This window comes from Nelumbo nucifera, chromosome 8, assembly GCF_055504915.1.
Source record: "Nelumbo nucifera cultivar China Antique chromosome 8, China Antique-T2T, whole genome shotgun sequence".
Taxonomy (NCBI): Eukaryota; Viridiplantae; Streptophyta; class Magnoliopsida; order Proteales; family Nelumbonaceae; genus Nelumbo; species Nelumbo nucifera.
In genome coordinates this window covers 37,325,757-37,348,417 of record NC_142656.1, presented here as the reverse complement: position 1 = coordinate 37,348,417, position 22,661 = coordinate 37,325,757, and the positions used below count along the sequence as shown (strand labels likewise).

General features: G+C 41.0%; 1 protein-coding gene across 1 annotated transcript; it reads left to right on the top strand.

Moving 5' to 3' along the window:
• Positions 1 to 3,064: 3,064 nt before the first annotated feature.
• On the top strand, positions 3,065 to 3,925 carry LOC104589923 (uncharacterized). The gene has a single exon (XM_010248402.2). It carries the CDS (start codon positions 3,065 to 3,067, stop codon positions 3,923 to 3,925), a length of 861 nt encoding a protein of 286 aa, XP_010246704.2.
• The last annotated feature ends 18,736 nt before the right edge of the window (positions 3,926 to 22,661 follow it).

The following is a 22,661-nucleotide window of genomic DNA, read 5'->3' as shown; positions in this document are numbered from 1 at the left end:
ACATACTTGATGCCTTCCCAACCTTGACGATTTGTGTAGCAACCCATGAACCTAAGAAGCCTACCATCTTGAAGCAACCGACAATACATGGGGTTCTCAAGGATGTATCGCGTCTAGGCAGAATAGTTGGTGGAAGACCTTGAACCATTGGTTCGGGGTCCTGGCACTTATAAGACCTAGAAACATCTGTAGTGTCGCAAAGACACATTAATTCGGTGTTGGTAATGACATCAAAAGAGCCACCTTAACCCCAAGGCACAGGCACAAGGGAACAAAAACCCTTCCCACCATCAATGGCCATGGCCGCCTCCCTCTCCACCAACAATGATGTGGTATCAACCTGCCTAACTATTAGATAGTTATACCCTTAGCTCTAATCAGATTGATGTACTTATTGACATTTATTGTAAATAAATAAAGTGCATAATTGACCCATGTTATTATGGTGTGTTTCAATGTAATACCCTTAAACTAGACACTTATGAGACTTGTGTTAGTTTAGAATCTTCACAGCCACTGGATAGGCCTGGGGAGGTTTATCCTACCAAGGCTAACACTAATGTGTTGTTAAGAAGGTTGGGGTGGCTTGTCTCAGCTACCAAGGTATGACCTGAAGAACATGTAGTGTGGGTTTGATTGAAATTCTAAACTGGACCATTTTCTAGTTATGCCCTACACCATGGTAATAGATGGGCAAAACTGGAAAGTTACACCTAATCCCTACACTCGATTATGGTACTACACTATGTGTAGGATTGGGCTGTCTTTGATATGCCAATCAGTGAGATCCTTAGAGGTGGTCAAAACCTGGGTATGTTGGGACAGTCAGAAAATTCGCCTGAGTGGGTGATCATAGTGACAGAATCAGCCCCTTTGTTAGACAAAGTGAATGATCGGGGAATGCACTCTCTCTGATGGAAACCTAAACTATCGGCAGTTGATTTCAAACTTATTGAGATTTGTTTTTCAAAATACATTTATATAGAGATATACATATATATTATGGTTTCACAAAATGTTTGCAAAGGTTTTAATTCCTGAGATCCATGTGAGCAAAGAGTGCAACACTATACCTTACAGCCGAGGGAGAGGTCTGATGAGAATAAAAATTATCATATTTTTATCCCTCAATATTCAGTATTTTATACTTAATTAGTACCTAATCGGACTCACTATTCTTGTATTTCGATTTAGGGCACGAAAGAAGGCGTAGGGTGAATAACAAGGCTAATCGGGTAATTTTCCATAGCTTCGGCACCATGTGATAATTTGGGCACAACTCTCCCATCCGGACTCCGATTGAGATGATTCAAGATGCATTGGAATGAGAAGGACAAACTCTACAACTTTCATGTTTTGCGTTTTGATAGATTCCAAATGCGTTAAGGCCAAAATTGGGCCCAAATTCTAAGTGAATTCGTAGAGAAGCCCAGTTCACAGTTGAAGCCCAGTTTGTAGAGAAGCCTTGTAGCAGCCCAATTCGTTGAAGAAGCCCAATACGAATTCAAGAATAAGAAACATCAAATAGTCCTATCAGATTCAATTTTCTATTATATTTGTAGAAGCATAAAAGAGATTAAGATTACCAGTTAAGTGATAGGAGTAGATTAGATCTCATCTAGGCATTCTCTATTAGAAAACTGAACTCCCAATGGGGATAAAACTCCTTAGAGGAACAGGAGACAGCTCCCTCCTAAGTCTATATAAAGGGGGCAGACTAGCACCCAAGGGCACCATCAAATCCTCCAAGAGAGCTTCAGCCTTCAAGAGAGCAATCAGCAACCAAGGAGGAAGAAGCAGAGTTCGCCCCCTCCCATCTGGAAGCTACGATTTCATCATGAAATGTCTGTAAGGTTTTAATTTTTGGTTGAAGGGTTAGGGAAGATTTGATTCCATAAATATTGTGAGATCTAATTGATTTTTATTTCAGTTCATTGTTTATGGGTATTCATATGTTTTCTACGATTAACTGTGAAGATTATTTTTTTTGATTAAGTAAGAAGGCACCCTTGCTCATTCAATGAGAATAATCTATGGCCGATTGAACCTCCAGTTTCGTATATGATTGATAGGTTTGATCATGGTGGCAACTAACAGAAATTGATTGCAAAAAAGTTTTCGATCTATGTTAGGAAAATGTATGATCTGGTTTAAACGGTCTGAGCTTGTGATATCGCTGACCAGAATTGGGTCTCTCTCCTCTTAATGCTATTAATAGATTAAATCCTAAGAGCTTGTTTAGGACTGTATATTAATAAGAGAAGCAATCAAAGAGCTTGTTTTGGTTATCGAATAATACAAGTAGAGGCTGGCTGTTAGAGCTTGTTATTTGCTATAACTAATTTATTCATAAACATATGAATTTATCCTTGCATCGAGGATCAGTGATAAGAATCAAAGGTGAACTTATCCCTTCAACTGGAAGCTATCTCCCATCGATTTGATCCTTGCTTTTTGTTATTTTCTTTTATTTCATCTTATTTTCCTTAATCCAACAACCCCCTACTTCGTATACTCAGAAATAAATCCATCCAATCCTTGTGGAGATGACCTTGCTCATCACTATATACAACTTATTCACTCCAGCAAGGCTTTTTATCTTTGGTTGGATTCGACACCCACCAAATTTTGGCGCCACTGCTGGGGATTGGTGTCATAAGTAGATTTATTTCCTTTTGCTTGGTTTATGCCTCGTTCTTCTCGTGTAGGTGAACTCCACTACGATCCCGAGATCAAAAACATAGTTCGCCGCTTGAGGAAAGAAGCCAAGCAACGTCGCAACCAATCAGCATCACTCTCATCTCCTAGGGTGAAATCGGCTGTAGAGATCTTTGAGCCGTCTAACCACGCTGAAGAAGAAATCATGGCCAACATCAAAGAGAGAACTCTTAGAGAGCTAGCCGCACCATATCTACACCAACAACCACTCTGCATTGAGTATGCAGATCTAGCAGTACCTTTTGAACTCAAATCTGGTCTTATCCACTTACTTCCTACTTTACATTAACTTTTAGGTGAAGATCCCCACAAACACTTAAAAGAATTCCATGTAGTATGCTTAAGCATGAAACTGCAAGGTGTTACTGAGGAACAGATCAAGCTGCATGCCTTTCCTTTCTCATTAGCTAATAAAGCTAAGGATTGGCTTTACTACTTACCCTCCGGTTCTATCACCACATGGAACGATATGAAAAGGCAATTTCTTGAAAAGTTCTTCCCTGCCTCCCGAGCTGCTAACATCAAAAAGGAGATATGTGGTATAAGGCAATTCAGTGGGGAAACTCTCTACGAATACTGGGAGAGATTTAAGCAACTCTGTGCCAGCTGTCCGCAACATCAGATTCCAGACCAGCTCTTTATCCAATATTTTTACAAAGGGTTATTGCCGCTGGATAGGAGTATGATTGATGCAGCAAGCGGAGGTGTGCTGGTGAACAAAACGCCTACCCAAGCAAGAGAATTAATCTCGAACATGGCAACCAATGCACAACAGTTCGACATTAGACAGGAGTCCATTCCAAGGAGGGTCAATGAGGTAAGAACTTCTTCCATCGATCAAAGATTAGACATTCTTACTTCTCTTGTGGAAAAATTGGTGGTAGGTCATGTACAACAAGCAAAGACATGTGGCATTTGTTCAACTACGGGTCATCCAACCGACATGTGCCCTACACATCAAGATGAACCCTTTGAACAAGCCAATGCTGTTGGAGGCTTCCCACAAAAGAGATACGATCCCTATTCAAATACCTACATTGCAGGATGGAGGGATCATCCTAACCTTAGCTATGGAGCCAAGCCCTTCGGCTTCCAACAACAACATCAATCTAGACCGCCAGCTCCACAATATTCGTCTTCCAACCCAGGTATGTCTCTAGATGAAATTGTTAAAGCACTTGCAACTAACACTCAATCATTTCAATAGGAGACAAGGACAAGCATCCGAAACCTGGAGAATCAATTCAGCCAATTGGCAACTACTGTGAGTTGAGTAGAATCTCAAGTATCAGGAAGGCTACCCTCCCAAACCATAGCTAATCTGAAACAGAATTCTAGCACAATCACCTTAAGAAGCGGGAAGGAGCTGAATGAACCTAGTGAAGAAGCATCTAAAGATACAACTAAAGAAGAGAAAGAAAAGGAGACACCATCACCCTGAAAAAATTCAAGTGGAAAGCAACCCCAAGCCATAGTCATCGCTCCACCTTTTCCTATCCGATTTGCAAAATCCAAGAAGGAGGAGCAAGACAAGGATATTCTCGAGACATTCTGCAAAGTTGAGGTAAATATCCCCCTCCTTGATGCAATCAAGCAGGTATGCCGCTATGCTAAATTCCTCAAGGAGTTATGCACCACTAAGAGAAGGCTTAAAGGCAATGAGAAAGTCCATTAAGGAGAAAATGTTTCAGCAATTATCCAAAAGAGACTACCCTCTAAATGCAAGGATCTAGGTATGTTCACTATCCCCTGGTAATTTTGCACAGTTTCAGTGCCACGTAATAATTTGGGCACAACTCTCCCATCCGGACTCCAAATGAGATGACTCAAGATGCATTGAAAAGATAAGAAAAAACTATACAAGGAGTTCTGCTCGAAGTCTAAGCGAATTCATAGAGAAACCCAATTCACAACTGAAGCCCAGTTCGCAGAGAAGCCTTGCAGCTGCCCAATTCGTTGAAGAAGCCCAATACAAATGCAAGAATAAGAACATCAAAGAGTCCTATCAGATTCAATTTTCTATTGTATTTCTAGAAGGATGAAAGAGATTAAGATTACTAGTTAAGAGATAGGAGTAGATTAGATCTAATCTAGGCATTATCTATTAGAAAACTGAACTCCCAATGGGGAAAGAACTCCTTAGAGGAGCAGGAGACAGCTCCCTCCTAAGTCTATATAAAGGGGGCGGACTAACACCCAAGGGCACCATCAAATCCTCCAAGAGAGTTTTAGCCTTCAAGAGAGCAATCAGCAACCAAGGAGGAAGAAGCAGAGTTCGCCCCCTCTCATCTAGAAGCTGCGATTTCATTATGAAGTGTCTATAAGGTTTTAATTTCTGGTTGAAGGGTTAGGGAAGATTTGATTCTATAAACATTGTGAGATCTAATTGATTTTTATTTCAGTTCATTGTTTATCGGTGTTCATATGTTTTCTATGATTAACTATGAAGATTATTTTTATTGATTAAGCAAGAAGGCGCCCTTGCTCATTCAATGAGAATAATCTATTGCCGATTGAACCTCCAGTTTCATATATGATTGGTAAGTTTGATCATGGTAGCAACTAATAGAAATTGATTGCAAAAAAGTTTTTGACCTATGTTAGGAAAAATGTATGATTTGGTTTAAATGGTCCGAGCTTGTGAAATCGCTGACCAGAATTGGGTCTCTCCCCTCTTAATGCTATTAATAGATTAAATCCTAAGAGCTTGTTTAGGACTTTCTATTAAAAAGAAAAGCAATCAAAGAGCTTGTTTTGGTTGTCTAATAATATGAGTAGAGGCTCGCTGTTAGAGCTTGTTAATGGCTATAACCAATTTATTCGTAAACATATGAATTTATCCTTGCATCGAGGATCAATGATAAGAATCAAAGATGAACTTGTCCCTTCAATCGGAAGCTATCTCCCATCGATTTGATCCTTGCTTTCTGTTATTTTCTTTTATTTCATCTTATTTTCCTTAATTCAACAACCCCTACTTCGTATACTTGGAAATAAATCCACCCAATCCCTGTGGAGACGACCTTGCTCATCACTATATACAAATTATTCACTCGAGCAAGACTTTTTATTTTTGGTTGGATTCGACACCCACCAAGGTCCTCTCTTGTCGGGCAGTGTTTGATCATTATGGGCTAAGAGGTTATGTGTAAAACCATTTAGGGTTATACCTGATGTAATAATCTCACATAAATCCATAGTCCTTGGATTTTCATAAGGTGGTTGGACCCAGGGACCATCTAGTGTAAATTTTGGGCCTACTAAGAGCCCATACTAATAGGCTCAGGGGTTCACTATCTTCAGCAGTGAATTCGGCCAGGCCTTGTAATAGAGGCTGGGCTGAACCCATATGGCTTTTGTAGAGATCAATGCTAGGGTCCCATGCCATATAAAGAGAGCCACACTAGCTAGAATTTAAAAGGGAAAGTAAGCTATGTGACTTAATGGGCCTAAAGCCCATTTCGAACTGGGCTTAAGTGATTTAATTAAATGGGGTGAATTAATGCTTATAATCTGATTAGGATCAGCTATAGGATAAGATAAGTCTTATCCACTTAAGAGTCTAGATCCAAATACAGATTTGGATCAAGAAACTCACTCCTAATTGGATTAGGAAGCTGATCCAAAGAAGGTTATAAATAAGGGGGCGAATTCCTTAGTTTACATATTCAGCATTATGTAGTTTTCTCCCTCCGCTCTTACCGCCCTACCCAGTTCGATCTCCACTTTTGGAATTGATCAAGATTAGATCTTGATATTGTTTCTTGCTAGAAGAAACAATCTGAAGTTGTGCTCACAACCCCTTGCATGATTCTTGCTGAAGAATTAGTGTTCTTGCTAAAGAACCTCCTTGTTGATCCTGTCTCAACATAAGCTATGTCATCTTCAGTGGAGGTGGGTTTTGATGACCTCTTTGGGCACAAACATCTATGTTGGGAGTTATCTACATTGATTCCATATCAGGTATATTCCTCTCCCTCTTTTGGTTTCATATCTAGTACAGTTTGTTTCAAGAATGAGTGTAGAAAAATGTAGTTTTTCTAAATTAGGAATACGATTCCTGGATGGAAGAAAGAAATTTTTGAAATTTTGCCCAGCCACTTTGCATGATTTGGCCATCCATATGATGGATCTCCCATCCCTTCACTAACGAAGTCGGCGAAAAAGGTGTCTGAATTTCCTTGACGAGTGGCCATGGAGGCAGACGAAACAGACAAAAAAATAGGAGCTAAGAAAGAAAGGGAAAAGCCTTCCGCAGCAACTCAAGGAACAAATGATTATGCAGAGATGACAACAAGGGCTGAAGAAAGAACAAATGTGATTGCTCTTCCTCGTTTTATAGTGAATCCCCACTTCCACATACATAGCAGATGAAATGGCGTCGGAGAAGATGAAAGGTCGCCTGTCCATCGCCCAAAACAATGCTTAGTGGAAAAGAAACTAGAGGAATTACCTAAATACCCCTCTAAAGGTGGGTTCTGAAAGGCACATTCATTCAAATAAAGCGACACGTCAGTAACCATCACTAGACCATTGATGGGTTTGTCGAAGCCCTCAAAATTAATACTAGTCCCACAAAAAAATATTTGCAGTAAAAGTGGTACTAGGTCGAATCCCACAGGGAGCTAAATAATAATCTCTTAGCTGAATGGATAATATAATTGAGTGGGAAAATTTAATAACTAGAATTAAAAGAATAAGAAAGCAATAAAAAACTAAACAAACAAGAGAAAATCAGTCTTACCGAATTCTGGTTCAAGGGTTCGGGTTGAATCGATTGGCCATCGATCCTAGGTAAATTTCAGCATTCTTTCCATTCAAGCATTTAACCTTTGATTTATTAGGATAGCCATAATAAACCTTGTGTTTTCCTAATTCAATTGACCAAATCCAGCATTCGATCAACCCTTATCACCACTCAACTGGGTACGATAGCGTTCCATGTTAAACAGTGATAGCATTAAGAAGCTTAGCTATAGAACCTCATGATGACACAATCGAACCTCCCCCCTTGAACCAGAAAAAAGAAGCTTAGCTACACATGATCTGTGCAATCTCCATGCTTTGCTTCCCCATAGCCGAATTGCCTTCTTTAGCTTCTTGGTCTTCTTGATGATCTCTTGGATCTGAGAGTGAGTGATGCTAGAGCTGGTTTGCCCCCCTCTTTATATAGCCAAAGGAGAGGGCTGTTTTCCAACTCCTTCTAGGAGATCATCTTATTTTTAGGGAGTCTTGATCTTCTTTGAACTAATCCTATCCTATCTCTTATCTAATGATCTAATCTCAATCTTCTTATCTCTCTAGGATTACATTCAAGACTTTAGATCAGATAAAACTCTATCCTTGGAGATTACTTTCGAAATTCGGACTCTTAACTCTTGAATTCGAGTTGGGCTGCTTAAAAACTTGGGCTGCTTCAATGAACTTCTGCGAGTTGGGCTTAAGTTGTGAAATGGGCCTGACTGCGAACTTGCTCTGACTTCAGGCTCGTTTTCGTACTCAAGGCGGGCCGAATCGATCAAAACCCAGAACATAACAGTTGTGGACCTTCCTTTCTTCTTTTTAATGCTTCTTGAATTGTCCAATTCGGAGTCCGGAATTGAGAGTTAGGCCCAGATTACTGACTGTCACCGAAACTGTGCAAAATCACCCGATTTGCCTTGTTTTCTTCCAATTGCCTTCTTTATTGCCCTGAATCAAAATACAAGAGTAATGAGTCCATTTAAGTGGTAAATAAATATAAAAGAGTGAATATTAGAGGATAGAAATAGGGTTCTTTTTGGTCTCATCAAATCCCCCCACACTTAAACTTTGTCCGTCCTCGAGCAAGGAAAAAACTCAAGTATCTCAAGAGAGACTAACTATTGATTTTCAATCTTTCTTTTTCTCTACATGAGGCCTGGTTCATTTCATGATTTAGTTCAGACTTGGTAACCTTTCCCTTTTCATCTCTTTCTCCCATTTTTCTTGTCCAAGAGTGATCGCAAATCACCGTTCTCATGGTCCCAAGTTAAATCGATAGTCAAGGAGACAAGCCTTCCAGGGCTGAAACTCCTTGGACTGCATGGGTGCTCATTGCTTTTAACAAACTAATTCAGCCAGATGCAATTACTTTTCTTTGAATCAAAACAATGTGTGCTTATTGCCATAAGCTTGCTATGCATCACATCTCCACCACTTAGTGTGAATTCCTAGGATCTGAAGGTGAGAATGGGGTTGGGGTTCTAGGGTGAGTGCACTTTATGCTCCATCTCACCCTTGCCTTCTTTTCAAGATGTGAGTGAATTTTATGCTCCATCTCACACTTGCTTTCATTTCTAGATGTGAGTGCATTTTATGCTCCATCTCACACTTGTTTTTGTTTCTAGATGTGAGTGCATTTTATGCTCCATCTCACATTAGTCACGATTTTAGTTTCAAACTCCCCCTCTTTTTTTTTTCACAAGAATCACAGGGTTTCACCGCCTGATCCATGAATTCATTGATCGTGGTCTCTATATGCCTAATCTCTTTTTTTTTTTATCACAAGAATCACAGGGTTTCACCGCCTGATCCATGAATTCATTGATCGTGGTCTTTATATGCCTAACACAGCAAGTTCTAGAATAATCAACCCATGTTTGATAGATAATTATGTGAAAATCAATCAAACCCTTATGCATCTTGCCTATTGATCGATTAAAATTATGAGGTACCATATGCAGCCAAGAAAGATTCAGTTAGTCATGTTTGCATCCTATCTTATCTATTCAGCCTAAGCACGTGATTCCTAATAAGTTGAAATTGTTCAAGGATAAGTTTTCGGGAGCAGAAATTTCAAAAGGTAAGGTATCCCAAATTTCCATTAGATTTCCCTAATCCCCCCACACTTAAGTTATACGTTGTCCCCAATGTATGTGATTATGCATAAAGTAGAAGGATTTGGGGGTACTTCCCTATTTGTCTTGTTGGGTTCCTACTAAACACAAAAATCAAAACCAAACAAAATAACAAAATTAATTAAACACAATGGGTTGCCTCCCACAAGCGCAATTGTTTAACGTCGTTATGCTCGACGTCCTCTTTTTGCTCATTTAATCCAATGAATACCGAGGAATGTCCAATGAGATGTCTACTGTAGAGGGGACATTTGCATCCTCGTGGAACAACTTCAATCGATGCCCATTCACCTTGATGATCTTACCTGTGTCGAGACTTTTGATCATGGTAGCAACTAAGACCTTTAGTCACAGTAAACGGACCCATCCACCTGGAACGCAGCTTACCTAGCATGAGTTGAAGTCGAGAATTATACAATAAGACCTTTTGTCCAATTTTAAATTGTTTTCTTAAGAGTGCATTGTCATGGAACAATTTGGTCTTTTCTTTGTAGATTCTTGAATTCTCATATGCCTCTAACCTCAACTCTTCCAGCTCTTGCAACTGGAGCTTCCTTTCCTTCCCTACTTCTTCCATATTCATGTTGCATTGCTTGATTGCCCAATAGGCCCTATGTTCAATTTCCACCGACAAGTGGCAAGATTTGCCAAAAATTAACCTGTAAGGGGACATACCTATTGGGGTCTTGTAAGCTGTCTGATATGCCCAGAGATTATCATCTTGACGTAGGTTCCAATCCTTCCTTCCTGGATTCATCGTCTTTTCCAAGATGGACTTTACCTCTCTATTGGAAATTTCAGCTTGCCCGTTAGTCTGGGGATGATAAGCAGTGGCAATTCGGTGATGCACCCCATATCTTCTAAACAAGGCTTCAACTGTTCTATTGCAAAAATGGGTCCCTTGATCGCTTATGATGGCTCGAGGAATGCCAAACCTACTGAAGATGTTAGACTTTATAAACCCTATAACACATTTAGAATCATCAGTTTTGGTGGCTTTGGCTTCCACCCATTTTGAGACATAATCGACTGCCAAAAGTATGTAAGAAAAACCACAAGAGGGGGGAAAGGGTCCCATGAAATCAATGCCCCAAACATCAAATATTTCACATATAAGAATGGGGGTTTGGGGCATCTCATTCCTGCGAGATAGTGTACCTGTTTGTTGACATCTTTCATAGTTTTTACAAAACAATTAGGCATCTCTAAATAGGGTGGCCCAATACAGCCCACTATCCAAGACTTTTCGAGCAGTCCTCTTTGGCCCAAAATGGCCTCCACAAGCATAATTATGACAAAACCTTAGAATCGATATCTGCTCCTCCTCAGGGACACATCTCCTAATCATTTGGTCAGAACAAAATTTCCATAGGTAGGGTTTGTCCCATACATAATATTTCGCCTCATACCTGATTTTATTCTTTATGGATCTGATAGGGTCATTAGGCAAAATTCCCATGACCAAGTAATTCACAATGTCAGCATACCATGGTGTCATACCTCTCATGTGGAACAACTGCTCATCAGGAAACAACTCACAGATGGGAGAGGAGTCCTCGTCTTTCAGCAACCTACTTAGGTGATCAGCCACCGAATTCTTAGCTCCCCTTCGATCCTTGATTTCTAGATCGAACTCTTGGAGCAAGAGTATCCACCTTATCAGCCTCGGTTTCGACTCCTTCTTTGCTAGTAGGTATCTCAAAGCGGCATGGTCAGAAAAAACAATCACTTTAGAGCCAAGCAAATATGACCTAAATTTGTCTAAAGCAAACACAATAGCTAATAGCTCTTTTTCAGTGGTTGTGTAATTGCTCTGTGCAGCATTCAACGTTTTGGAAGCATAGTGAATGACATGGCTCTTCCCATTTATTCGCTGCCCTAGAACAGCCCCTACTGCATAATTGCTTGCATCCGTCATGATCTCAAAAGGCAAGTTCTAATCGGGTGGTTGAATGATGGGTGCAATGGTTAATAAATTTTTAAGCTTGTTAAATGCTTCCTTGCACTCATCATCAAAATCGAAAGGCACATCTTTTTGCAGCAAACTGGACAATGGCAGGGCAATTTTTGAAAAATCCTTGATGAACCTGCGATAAAAACCTACATGTCCAAGAAAGGAGCGAACCTCCCTAACATTCATAGGGTAGGGTAAGCTCACAACCAAATTAATTTTTGCCTTGTCGACTTCTATTCCTCTAGCCGAAATTACATGTCCCAACACAATACCTTCCTTCACCATAAAATGACATTTTTCATAGTTTAAGACAAGATTTGTTTCCACAAACCTATTCAGAATTTTACTTAAACTATTCAAGCAATCATCAAACGAATCACCATAAATAGTAAAATCATCCATGAACACTTCAATACATTTTTCAATAAAATCAAAAAATATGCTCATCATGCATCTTTGAAAAGTGTCCAGAGCGTTACACAAACCAAAGGGCATTCGTCTATAGGCGAAGGTGCCGAATGGACAAGTGAATGTCGTTTTCTCTTGGTCCTCCTACGCAATAACAATTTGATAATACTCGGAGAATCCATCGAGAAAACAGAAGAAAGCCTTACCTACCAGCCTCTCTAGCATTTGATCAATGAAGGGTAGGGGAAAATGGTCCTTTCGAGTGGCCAAGTTGAGTTTTCGAAAATCTATTACCATTCGCCAGCCACCTTGTACCCTCATGGGAATTAGTTCATTATTTTTATTTTTTACTACAGTCATCCCAGTTTTCTTAGGCAAACATGAATAGGACTTACCCATTTGCTGTCTGAAATTGGATAAATTATCCCTTCATCTAATAGTTTAAGCACCTCTTTCATTACTACCTCTTTCATTACCGGGTTGAGTTTCCTTTGTGGTTCTCTAACCAGTTTGGCATCATCTGCCAAAAGGATCCTATGCATGCAAATCGTGGGGCTGACCCCTTTTATGTCGGCTAGGGTCCAGCCAATCACCTCCTTATGGTCCTTTAGGACTTTGATGAGCCTCTCCTCTTGCTCCTCAATCAACCCTTTTGCAATGATCACAGGTAGTGTCTCTTTTTCGCCCAAGTAGGCATATTTTAGGTGATCAAGTAGGGTCTTTAGTTCCAGCTCCGGAGCCTGCAAAACAGAGGGCAGCAGCCTTGTGTGAGAAACCTTCGATTGAACATCAGAAGTACTTACCTCCTGTTCAGGTTCCGGAGTATCATAGGATGCATCGATCTCCTCCTCCCTGTTCGATTGTGCCTTATATTCCAGCTCATCGTCCATGTCCTCCTCTCCAAAGACTTCCTGCACAATCGAATCGATAGTATCAATAGAGCAGATCGAATGACACTCACTAGGATATTTCATTGCATCAGAAATATTAAATTTTACAATCTCTCCGTCAAACTCGACGGAGAGGGTACCCTCGTCCACATCTATTTTGGTCTTGGCCATTTTCATGAATGGCTGACCTAATAGAAGTGTGGCTGAACTCGTGGCTGTGTCTTCTTCCATCTTCAGGATGTAAAAATCAGCTGAAAAGATCAAATTGTTAACCTGCACTAATACATCCTCAACAATCCCTTCTGGTTATGCTTTAGAACGATCAGCCAATTGAATAACAACTCTAGTCTCTTTTAAAGGACCTAGTCTCAATGCACAGTAAATCGAGTATGGCATGACAATAATAGATGCATCTAAGTCCAGCATGGCATGCTCGATCTGTTTATTGCCAATCACACAGGGTAGGGTAAACATACCTGGATCAGCACGCTTTTCTGGCAGGGTCCTCTTGATCATGGCTGAAACGTTCTCTCCCACTCTTACCTTTTCATCAATTCACAGCCTCCTCTTGTTAGTGCATAATTCTTTCAAAAATTTTGCATATTTAGGGATTTGTTTTATTGCATCTAGCAAGGGAGTGTTGATCTCCACCTTCCTAAAGGTTTCTAACACTTCTTGTTCATATTCCTCTTTCTTTGAACTTGCCAACCTGCTAGGAAAAGGTGGTACAACATTAGTAACCTTAGGGAGAGGGGGGTCCGATTTTACCTCAATGGGGCTGTTGTTTGACCCTTGTCCTTCCTCTTCTTTGGCTGCCTTCATTGGTGAACTTGGTTGGGACTGCAACTCTCTTCCGCTTCTCAACACCACCGCACTTGTATTCTCTTTCGGATTAACTACCGTTTGTGAGGGTAGTTTCCTGGAGTTCTGCGCCTCCAACTTGCTGATGGAAGTGGCAAGTTGGCTAATTTGGTTCCCCAAATTCTGAATGGTAGCTCTTGTTTCCTGCTGAAATTGCTGAGTATTAGTAGCGAGAGCCTTAACAATATCATCCAAAGACATACCTGAATTAGGGGGTTGGCCTTGCGCTGTGATGGGTGTTGAAAACTGGGGCTGTCGATTGAAAAATTGGGGCTGATATTTCTGCTGTCCTCCTTGGGTCCCGTAGCTTAAGTTTAGATGATCTCTCCACCCCGGATTGTAATGATTGGAGTAAGGATCATACTTTCGTTGGGGCTGGCCCGGGAATCCTCCTATGGCACTCACTTGCTGAATCGACCCATCCTGTAATGATGGACACATGTCCGTAGGATGGCCAGGAATCGAACAGATACCACACACCCTGGCAGTTTGTAAATGTCCTGCAGCGAGTTGTCTTATCAAAGTAGTCAAGTCAGAAAACTGATTTTCTAAATTTACATGGCTTACCTCATTAACCCTTCTAATGGTACCGTTTATCCTTGTACCAAAATGCTGTGAATTTTTGGCCATGTTGGAGATTAACTCCCTGGCCGCTTCGGGTGTCTTGTTCACCAAGGCTCCTCCACTGGCTGCATCGACCATACTTCTATCCATGGGCTGCAGCCCTTCGTAGAAGTATTGGATTAACAGTTGTTTGGGTATTTGGTGATGTGGACAGCTAGCAACAAGTTGTTTAAATCTTTCCCAATATTCATATAGTGTCTCACCACCAAATTGCTGAACTCCACATATTTCTTTTCTTATATTTGCTGCCCTGGATGCAGGAAAATATTTGTCCAAGAATATCCTATTCATCTCATCCCATGTGCGTACTGAACCGGGAGGAAGAATATACAACCAATCCTTTGCTTTATCTCTTAAAGTAAATGAAAAGGCTATGAGTTTTACCTGGTCCTCGGTCATACCTTGGGGCTTCATGCTCGAACAGATGACATAGAATTGCTTTAGATGCTTATGAGGGTCCTCACTTGGAAAACCATGAAATATAGGCAATAGTTGAATCAAACCAGATTTGAGTTCAAAGGCTACCTCAAGAGTGGGATATGTTATGCCTAAGGGCTGTTGGTTCATAATCGGTAAAGCCAACTCCCTTAATGTCCTCTCTCTGTCAGCCATTCTTTCTTCTTCGAAGATGGGTAGATCACAAGCAGATAAATCGTAATCTGAGTTCACCCTTTTAAGTGAGCGATCCTTCCTTTGTTTCACCTCCTTCCTTAAACGACGGGTGGTCCTCTCAATTTCGGGGTTGTACTTGAGTTCACCTCATTGAGAAGCACGAGTCATAAAACAAGAAGGTTAACAAAAGAAGGTAATAGCTAAGAAATTAAAGTTACTCCCCGGCAATGGCGCCAAAATTTTGATGGGTTTGTCGAAGCCCTCAAAATTAATACTAGTTCCACAATAAAATATTTGCAGTAAAAGTGGTACTGGGTCGAATCCCACAGGGAGCTAAACAATAATCTCTTAGCCGAATGGATAATATAATTGAGTGGGAAAATTTAATAACTAAAATTAAAAGAATAAGAAAGCAATAACAAACTAAACAAACAAGAGAAAATCAGTCTTACCGAATTTTGGTTCAAGGGTTCGGGTTGAATCGATTGGCCATCGATCCTAGGTAAATTTCAGCATTCTTGCCATTCAAGCATTTAACCTTAGATTTATTAGGATAGCCATAATAAACCTTGTGTTTTCCTAATTCAGTTGACCAAACCCAGCATTTGATCAACCCTTATCACCACTCAACTGGGTACGATAGCGTTCCATGTTAAACAGTGATAGCATTAAGATTTGTGAAATAGTTAAACCAAAATAACAATAATTGAGATAGCTGCATTTACTGAATCTTGTTCCATCGATTTCTTTAGGTTGAACCATGTTAAAACATTGGTCAAAGGCTGTCATGAACAATTGACCCAAAAAGATATCAACCTAATTGCTACTTGTACCATTATTCGTGACAATTACGGATCACCGAAATCATGGATAGCAGTAGGAAAATCAACATTAATTCAGTTTGTCAAACTAATTAACATCAACATCCAATAAAGATATGCACAAGAATCAATAAATACGTGAATTAAAAAGCAAGAAAATAAATTAACTACAGAACCTCACGATGACACAATCGAACCTCCCCCCTTGAACCAGAAAAAAGAAGCTTAGCTACACATGATCTGTGCAATCTCCATGCTTTGCTTCCCCATAGCCGAACTGCCTTCTTGAGCTTCTTGGTCTTCTCGATGATCTCTTGGATCTGAGAGTGAGTGATGCTAGAGCTGGTTTGCCCCCCTCTTTATATAGCCAAAGGAGAGGGCTATTTTCCAACTCCTTCTAGGAGATCATCTTATCTTTAGGGAGTCTTGATCTTCTTTGAACTAATCATATCCTATCTCTTATCTAATGATCTAATCTCAATCTTCTTATCTCTCTAGGATTACATTCAAGACTTTAGATCTGATAAGACTCTATCCCTGGAGATTACATTCAAAATTCAGACTCTTAACTTTTGAATTCGAGTTGGGCTGCTTAAAAACTTGGGCTGCTTCAAGGTACTTCTGCGAGTTGGGCTTAAGTTGTGAAATGGGCCTGGCTGCGAACTTGCTCCAACTTCGGGCTCGTTTTCGTACTCGATGCGGGCTGAATCTATCAAAACCCAGAACACAACAGTTGTGGGCCTTCCTTTCATCTTTTTAATGTTTTTTGAATTGTCCAATTCGGAGTCTGGAATTGAGAGTTACGCCCAGATTAATGACTGTCACCGAAACTGTGCAAAATCACCCGATTTGCCCTGTTTTCTTCCAATTGCCTTCTTTATTGCCCTGAATCGAAATACAAGAGTAATGAGTCCATTTAAGTGGTAAATAAATATAAAAGAGTGAATATTAGAGGACAGAAATAGGGTTCTTTTTGGTCTCATCAACCATATCGGATATCGAGTGCCCCCCACATATGTGACAGACTCACAAGAATTCCGAAGCAACAACCGAGGGGCCACTATCAACGGTCACCACGTGGCCATTCCCGATAGACCCATCAACTGCTATGAATCACAGAGCACTGATAGAAAACCAGACCATCTATACTCGATGAGAGATAGAACCCAAACCGATTTGACTGGAAATGGAGAAGGTTTCTCCCCACAACATTGAGATTACCCCCCTCGCCAGGATTATAGCCCGAGAAGGGCCAACGGCATAATTACCGTACCCAAATCAGATAGTGAAGCCAAAGCACAAAAATGGGGCAGCAACAATACCAACACCTAGGAAAACAATGTAGCTGAATCAGGAAATCAAAAATAAGCGTCGTTCCAATTAGGATAAACACCAACACACCATGGGTGTCATCCGGATGCAAAAGATTAAAACCAAACTAAAGCTATACATAATCCATCCTCAGAAATATAATACACTATGAAAGATAGTAAATTAAGTACGCTATAATGCAAAGAAGCTCATCGATTTCATTCAAAATTAATTTCCATGATTAAAAATAAAGATACAAGTTTCATAGAGTGGCCCACTCATCCCTCATTACTTATATGTTCCCAAGCAGAGGTCTCCGAGCCTCATATGCTCTCAGCTCACCCACCTCCGCTTCACGCTCTATCACTAGTTGGCGCTGGCAAGCACACTGCGCCTCAAGGTCCGTAAGCTCCCTAGCAGCATCGGCCAGCCTTGTTTCTACTGTTTCCAGATGACGGTGCGCATCCCTTAGAGACCGCCCATAAACTAATAGTAACTCCCCAAGACTGGCCCTCTAGAATACATGCACTAGTAGAATAACATGTTCCTCAATATCTGCAACGTGAAAACCGATCGCAAAAAAAACTCTCGCAAGTCCTCAACCACTGTGTGACGACTGACCACGACATCTGGTCAGGGGGAAGGTTCATAACCTCGGACATCACCATTCCAAGAAAGGAAATGTTCCTTTTAGGTATGGAGTCACTCTCTCCATGGGAATGTCTCCAAAGACACCTAAGGAGATTGAGGGCATGAAGGAAGTTCCCTATGCCTTTGTTGTAGGGAGCATCATGTATGCCATGTTGTGCACTCGGCCAGACATTGCTCAGGCTGTGAGTGTGGTAAGTAGATACCAATCTAACCTAGGACAAGAGCATTGGACCGCTATGAAAAACATACTGAACTACCTTCGAAGGACAAAAGAGTTTTGTCTGGTATTCAATGGTAGTTCACTACAGATCCTTGGGTATACCGATGTAGCTTTCCAGTCAGACCCAGATGATAGAAAGTCTACATATTGATACATCTTTACGATAGGGTCTTGTGCAGTTAGCTAGAAAAGCAACAAATAGGGGTCCACAGATTCCACAACCGAGAACGAGTACATTACCGCAAGTGAAGCTGCCAAGGAAGTCGTATGGATGAAAAATTTCACTCGGGAATTAGGAGTATTTCCATCCAGCACATCACCCATTCTACTGTTGTGTGACAACACTGGAGCCATTGCTCAAGCTAAGGAGCCACGAGCCCACTCGAAGTCAAAGCACATCGAGAGGAAGTACCATGTACTACAGGTGATAGTTAGAAGAGGGGACATCTAAATTCAGAAGGTAGCATCAGCGAAATATGTAGTAGACCCATTGACTAAGCCACTAACACAAAAAGTGTTTGAGAAACACGTGGAAAGTATGGGACTCTGGCTTGTACCCAATTGGACTTAAGTGCAAGTGGGAGCTGTTGGTCAGCACACGCCCTTAGCTCCAATCAGCATGATATACATTATGATATTTATTGTAAATGAATAAAGTACATATTTGATTCATGTTATTGTGGTATGTTTTTGTGTAATACCCTTAAACTGGACACATTAGATTCACGTTAGTTTAGAATCTTCACAGTTGTGGGATAGATCTGAAGAGATTTATCCTGCCAAGGCTGACACTAATGTACCACCGAGTTGGTTGGGGTGGCTTGTCTCTGCTGCTAGGGTGAGACCTGAGGTGCATGCAGTGTGGATTTTCATGAAATCCTAAACCGGACCAAATTCTAGTATTGCCTTGGACCTTGGTGATAGATGGGCAAAACTGGAATGTTACACCTGACCCCTACACTCAATTATGATACTAGACTAGGTGTCAAATTGGGTTGTCTTTGATGTGCCAATCAGCGAGATTCTTAGAGGGTGTCAAAACCTGGGTATGTTGGGATAGTCCGAGAATTCACCCGAGTGGGTGATCATAGTGATAGAATCAGCCCCTTTGTCGGACAAAGTGAATGATCAGAGAAATGCACTCTCTCTGATGGAAACCTAAACTGCCAATAGTGGATTTCAAATGTGTTTGAATTTTGGTTTTGCAAAATATATTTTTATAGAGATATACTTATATATTATGGTTTCACTAATTGTTTGCAAAAGGTTTTAATTCCAGGGTCCATGTGAGTAGAGAGTGCAGCACTGTACCTTGGAGCCAAGGGAGAGGTCCTCTCTTGTTGGGCAGTGTTTGATCATTAAGGGCTGAGAGGTTAAGTGTACAACCATTGAGGGTTATACCTATAGGGCTAATCTTGCATCTGCTCATAGTCCTTGGGCCTTCATAAGATGGTTGGACCCAAGGACTATTTAGTGTAAATGTTGGGTCCATTAAGAGCCCATAGTAATGGACTCAGGGGTTCACTGTATTCAGCAGTGAATTCGGTCAGGCCTTGTAATAGAGGTTAGGCTGAACCCATGTGGTTGATCTATAGATCAATGTTAGGGTTCCATGCCATACAAAGAGATCTAAGCTAGCCAACATTAAAAGGAAGTGAGCCTGAAAGGTTAATGGGCCTAAAGCCCATTTCGAACTGAGTTAATTGGATTAATTAAAAAGGGGTGAATCTGGATTTGGATTAGCAGATAAGGATAAGGGGATAACTCTTATCCACTTGAAGAGTCCAGATCCAAATAGAGATTTGGATTAGGGAACTCCTAATTTGATTAGGAAAATCTGATCTTGAACTGCAGATAAGATAAGGGATTATCCTTATCACTGAAAGAGTTCAGATCCAAATAATAATTTGGACCAAGAGACTCCTAATCAGATTAGGAGGTCATCTCTTTAAGGCTATAAATAGAGAGCAGGGCAGATCTGAAAAATACACACAAACAACATAGAAGACAACTCACTTTGATTGTTTATGCCTTCAGTTCTTTTTCACCCTGCTCTATCCGCCCTACCCTATTCGATCTCCATTTCTTGGAATTGATCAAGATTGGATCTTGATATCATTTCTTTATAGAAGAAACAATTCTAAAGTTGTGCTCACTACGCCATTCGATTCTTGCTGAAGAATCATAAGTTCTTGGTGAAGAACTACCTGCTAATCCTACCTCATCCAAAGTTGTGTCATCTTTAGTGGAGGGAGGATTTGGTACACTCTTTGGGCATGAACACCTATGTTGGGAGGAGCTTTTTGTGTGAATTCCATATCAGGTATATCCCTCATAATCTTGATTTCAGATTTGGTCTGGTTTGGTTACAAGAACAATCCTTGAAAATGTAGTTTTCTAAAGTGGGAATACGATTCCCGGATGGGAGTAAAGAAATTTTGAAATTTTGCCCAACCTTTCTATAGGGTTCAGCCATCCATATGATGGATCTCCCATCCCTTCAGTGGTATCAGAGCCAGGTTCAAGTCTAGAACCAAATTAGTGAAGGGATGAGAGATCCATCGTATGGACGCTCGGATGTTGCGGAATAAGGGGGAGAATTTCAAAAATTTTTCTCTCCCTTCAACTGGGAATCGCATTTCCTATTTAGAAAAACATATTTTTCAAGGATCAATCTTGAACCATGAACCAAACCAAATCTGAACCAAAATGAGTAGGAGGTAGGATGTACCTGATACGGAGAAAAAGTATCTCCCAATGGAGGTGTTCACGCCCAAGGAAGGATCCAAAATCTGCTCCCACTGAAGATGGCGTAGTGCAGGGTGGAGTAGAATCAACAATGTTCTTCTAAAAGAACTTGACCCTTCACAAGAATCAACAGGATGGCTTGTGAGTACAGCTCCAATCAATCTTTTCCCAAAAGATTGGTATCAAGATCAGATCCTGATTTCTCCCAAGAACTGGAGATCGAACTGAAGGTAATGGCGGCGGTAGTAAAGAGGCAGCAAGACAGTATTCGTAGGGTGCAGAATTCTCTCTTCTTGTGATTTCAGCACTCAAGAGGATCTGAATGTGTGTTTTCTTTAGGCTGCCACCCCCTTCTTTTGTTAATCCTAAAGGATCAGCTCCTAATCCCATTAGGAGCTGCTTATCCAAATCATATTTGAATCAGCCTTCTCTTCAGGTGATAAGGATAAACCCTTATCTTATCTGCAGATTAGATTAGCTATCTCCTAATCTCATTAGAAGGTTTCTAGATCTGAATCACATTCAGATATGGACTCTCTGAGTGGATAGGATCAAGACCCTATCCTATCTTGTAATCTATCTCAGAATTCGCCCCATAATTAACTAATTAAATAGCCCAGTTTGAAATGGGCTTTAGGCCCATTAAGCTTATGTACTCACTTAACCTTCCTAACTGCTGCCCAGTTGGGCTTCATTGTATGGCGTGGGACCCAAACATTGATCTACACATCAGCCACATGGGTTCAGCCCAGCCTTTGTTACAAGGCCTGGCCGAATACACTGTTATGGACAGTGCACCCCCTGAAACCCATCTTATTGGCTCTATGGGCCCAACACCTACCCTAAGTGGTCCCTGGGCCAAGCCACCTTGTAACACCTAGGGATTGTGGGCAGATGCAAAATTAGCCCATCAGGTATTATCCTCAATGGTCTTACACTTAACCTCTCAGCCCATAATGATCATACACTGCCCGACAAGAGAGGACCACTCCCTCGGCTACAAGGAACAGTGTCGCACTCTCTACTTATATGGATCCCGGGAATTAAAACCTTCTTGCAAACATTTTAGAAACCATAACATATATACTTTTATATCTCATATAAAATATACTTTGCAAAACAAATCTCAACGGTTGAAATCGGCTGTCGGCAGTCTTGGTTTCCATCTGTGAGAGTGCATCCCCGATCATTACCTTTGTCCGACAAAGGGGCTGATCCTGTCACAATGATCACCCACTCAGATGAATTCTCGGACTATCCCATTATACCCAGGTTATGATCCCCGCTAAGGGTCTCACTAATTGGTACATCAAAGACAGCCCAATCCGACACCTAGTGCAGTATCATAATCGAGGGCAATACTGGAAATCTGGTCCAGTTCATTGATTCAATTAATCCTACACTGTATGTGCCTAGGGTCTCACCCTAGCAGCTGAGACAAGCCACCCCAACCGACTTGGTGTCACCACAGTGTCAGCCTTGTCAGGATAGGTCTCCCCAGACCGACCCACTGGCTGTGAACATTCTAAACTAACATGAGTCTCGTTAAGTGTCCAGTTTAAGGGTATTACACAAAAACATACCAAGGGAACATGAATCAAATATGCACTTTTATTCATTTTCAATAAACTCATAAAGTACATCGTTCTGATTGAAGCTAAGGGCATACAAAACTGTCGAACAGCTCCCACTTGCACTTAGGTCCAATCAGGTACTAGCTGGAGTCTCATGCTTTCCACGTGTTTCTCAAACACTTTCTATGATAGTAGCTTCGTCAATGGGTCTGCTACATTTTCCGCTGATGCTCCCTTCTGAATCAGGACGTCCCCTCTACCAACAATCTCCCGCAGTACGTGGTACTTCCTCTCGATGTGCTTCGACTTCGAGTGGGCTCGTGGCTCCTTAGCCTGAGCAATGGCTCCATTGTTGTCACACAACAATGGGATGGGTGATGTGCTAGACGGA

Coding starts and splice junctions, on each gene's coding strand:
- LOC104589923 (XM_010248402.2), top strand. CDS start 3,065: ATGAAACTGCAAGGTGTTACTGAGGAACAGATCAAGCTGCATGCCTTT.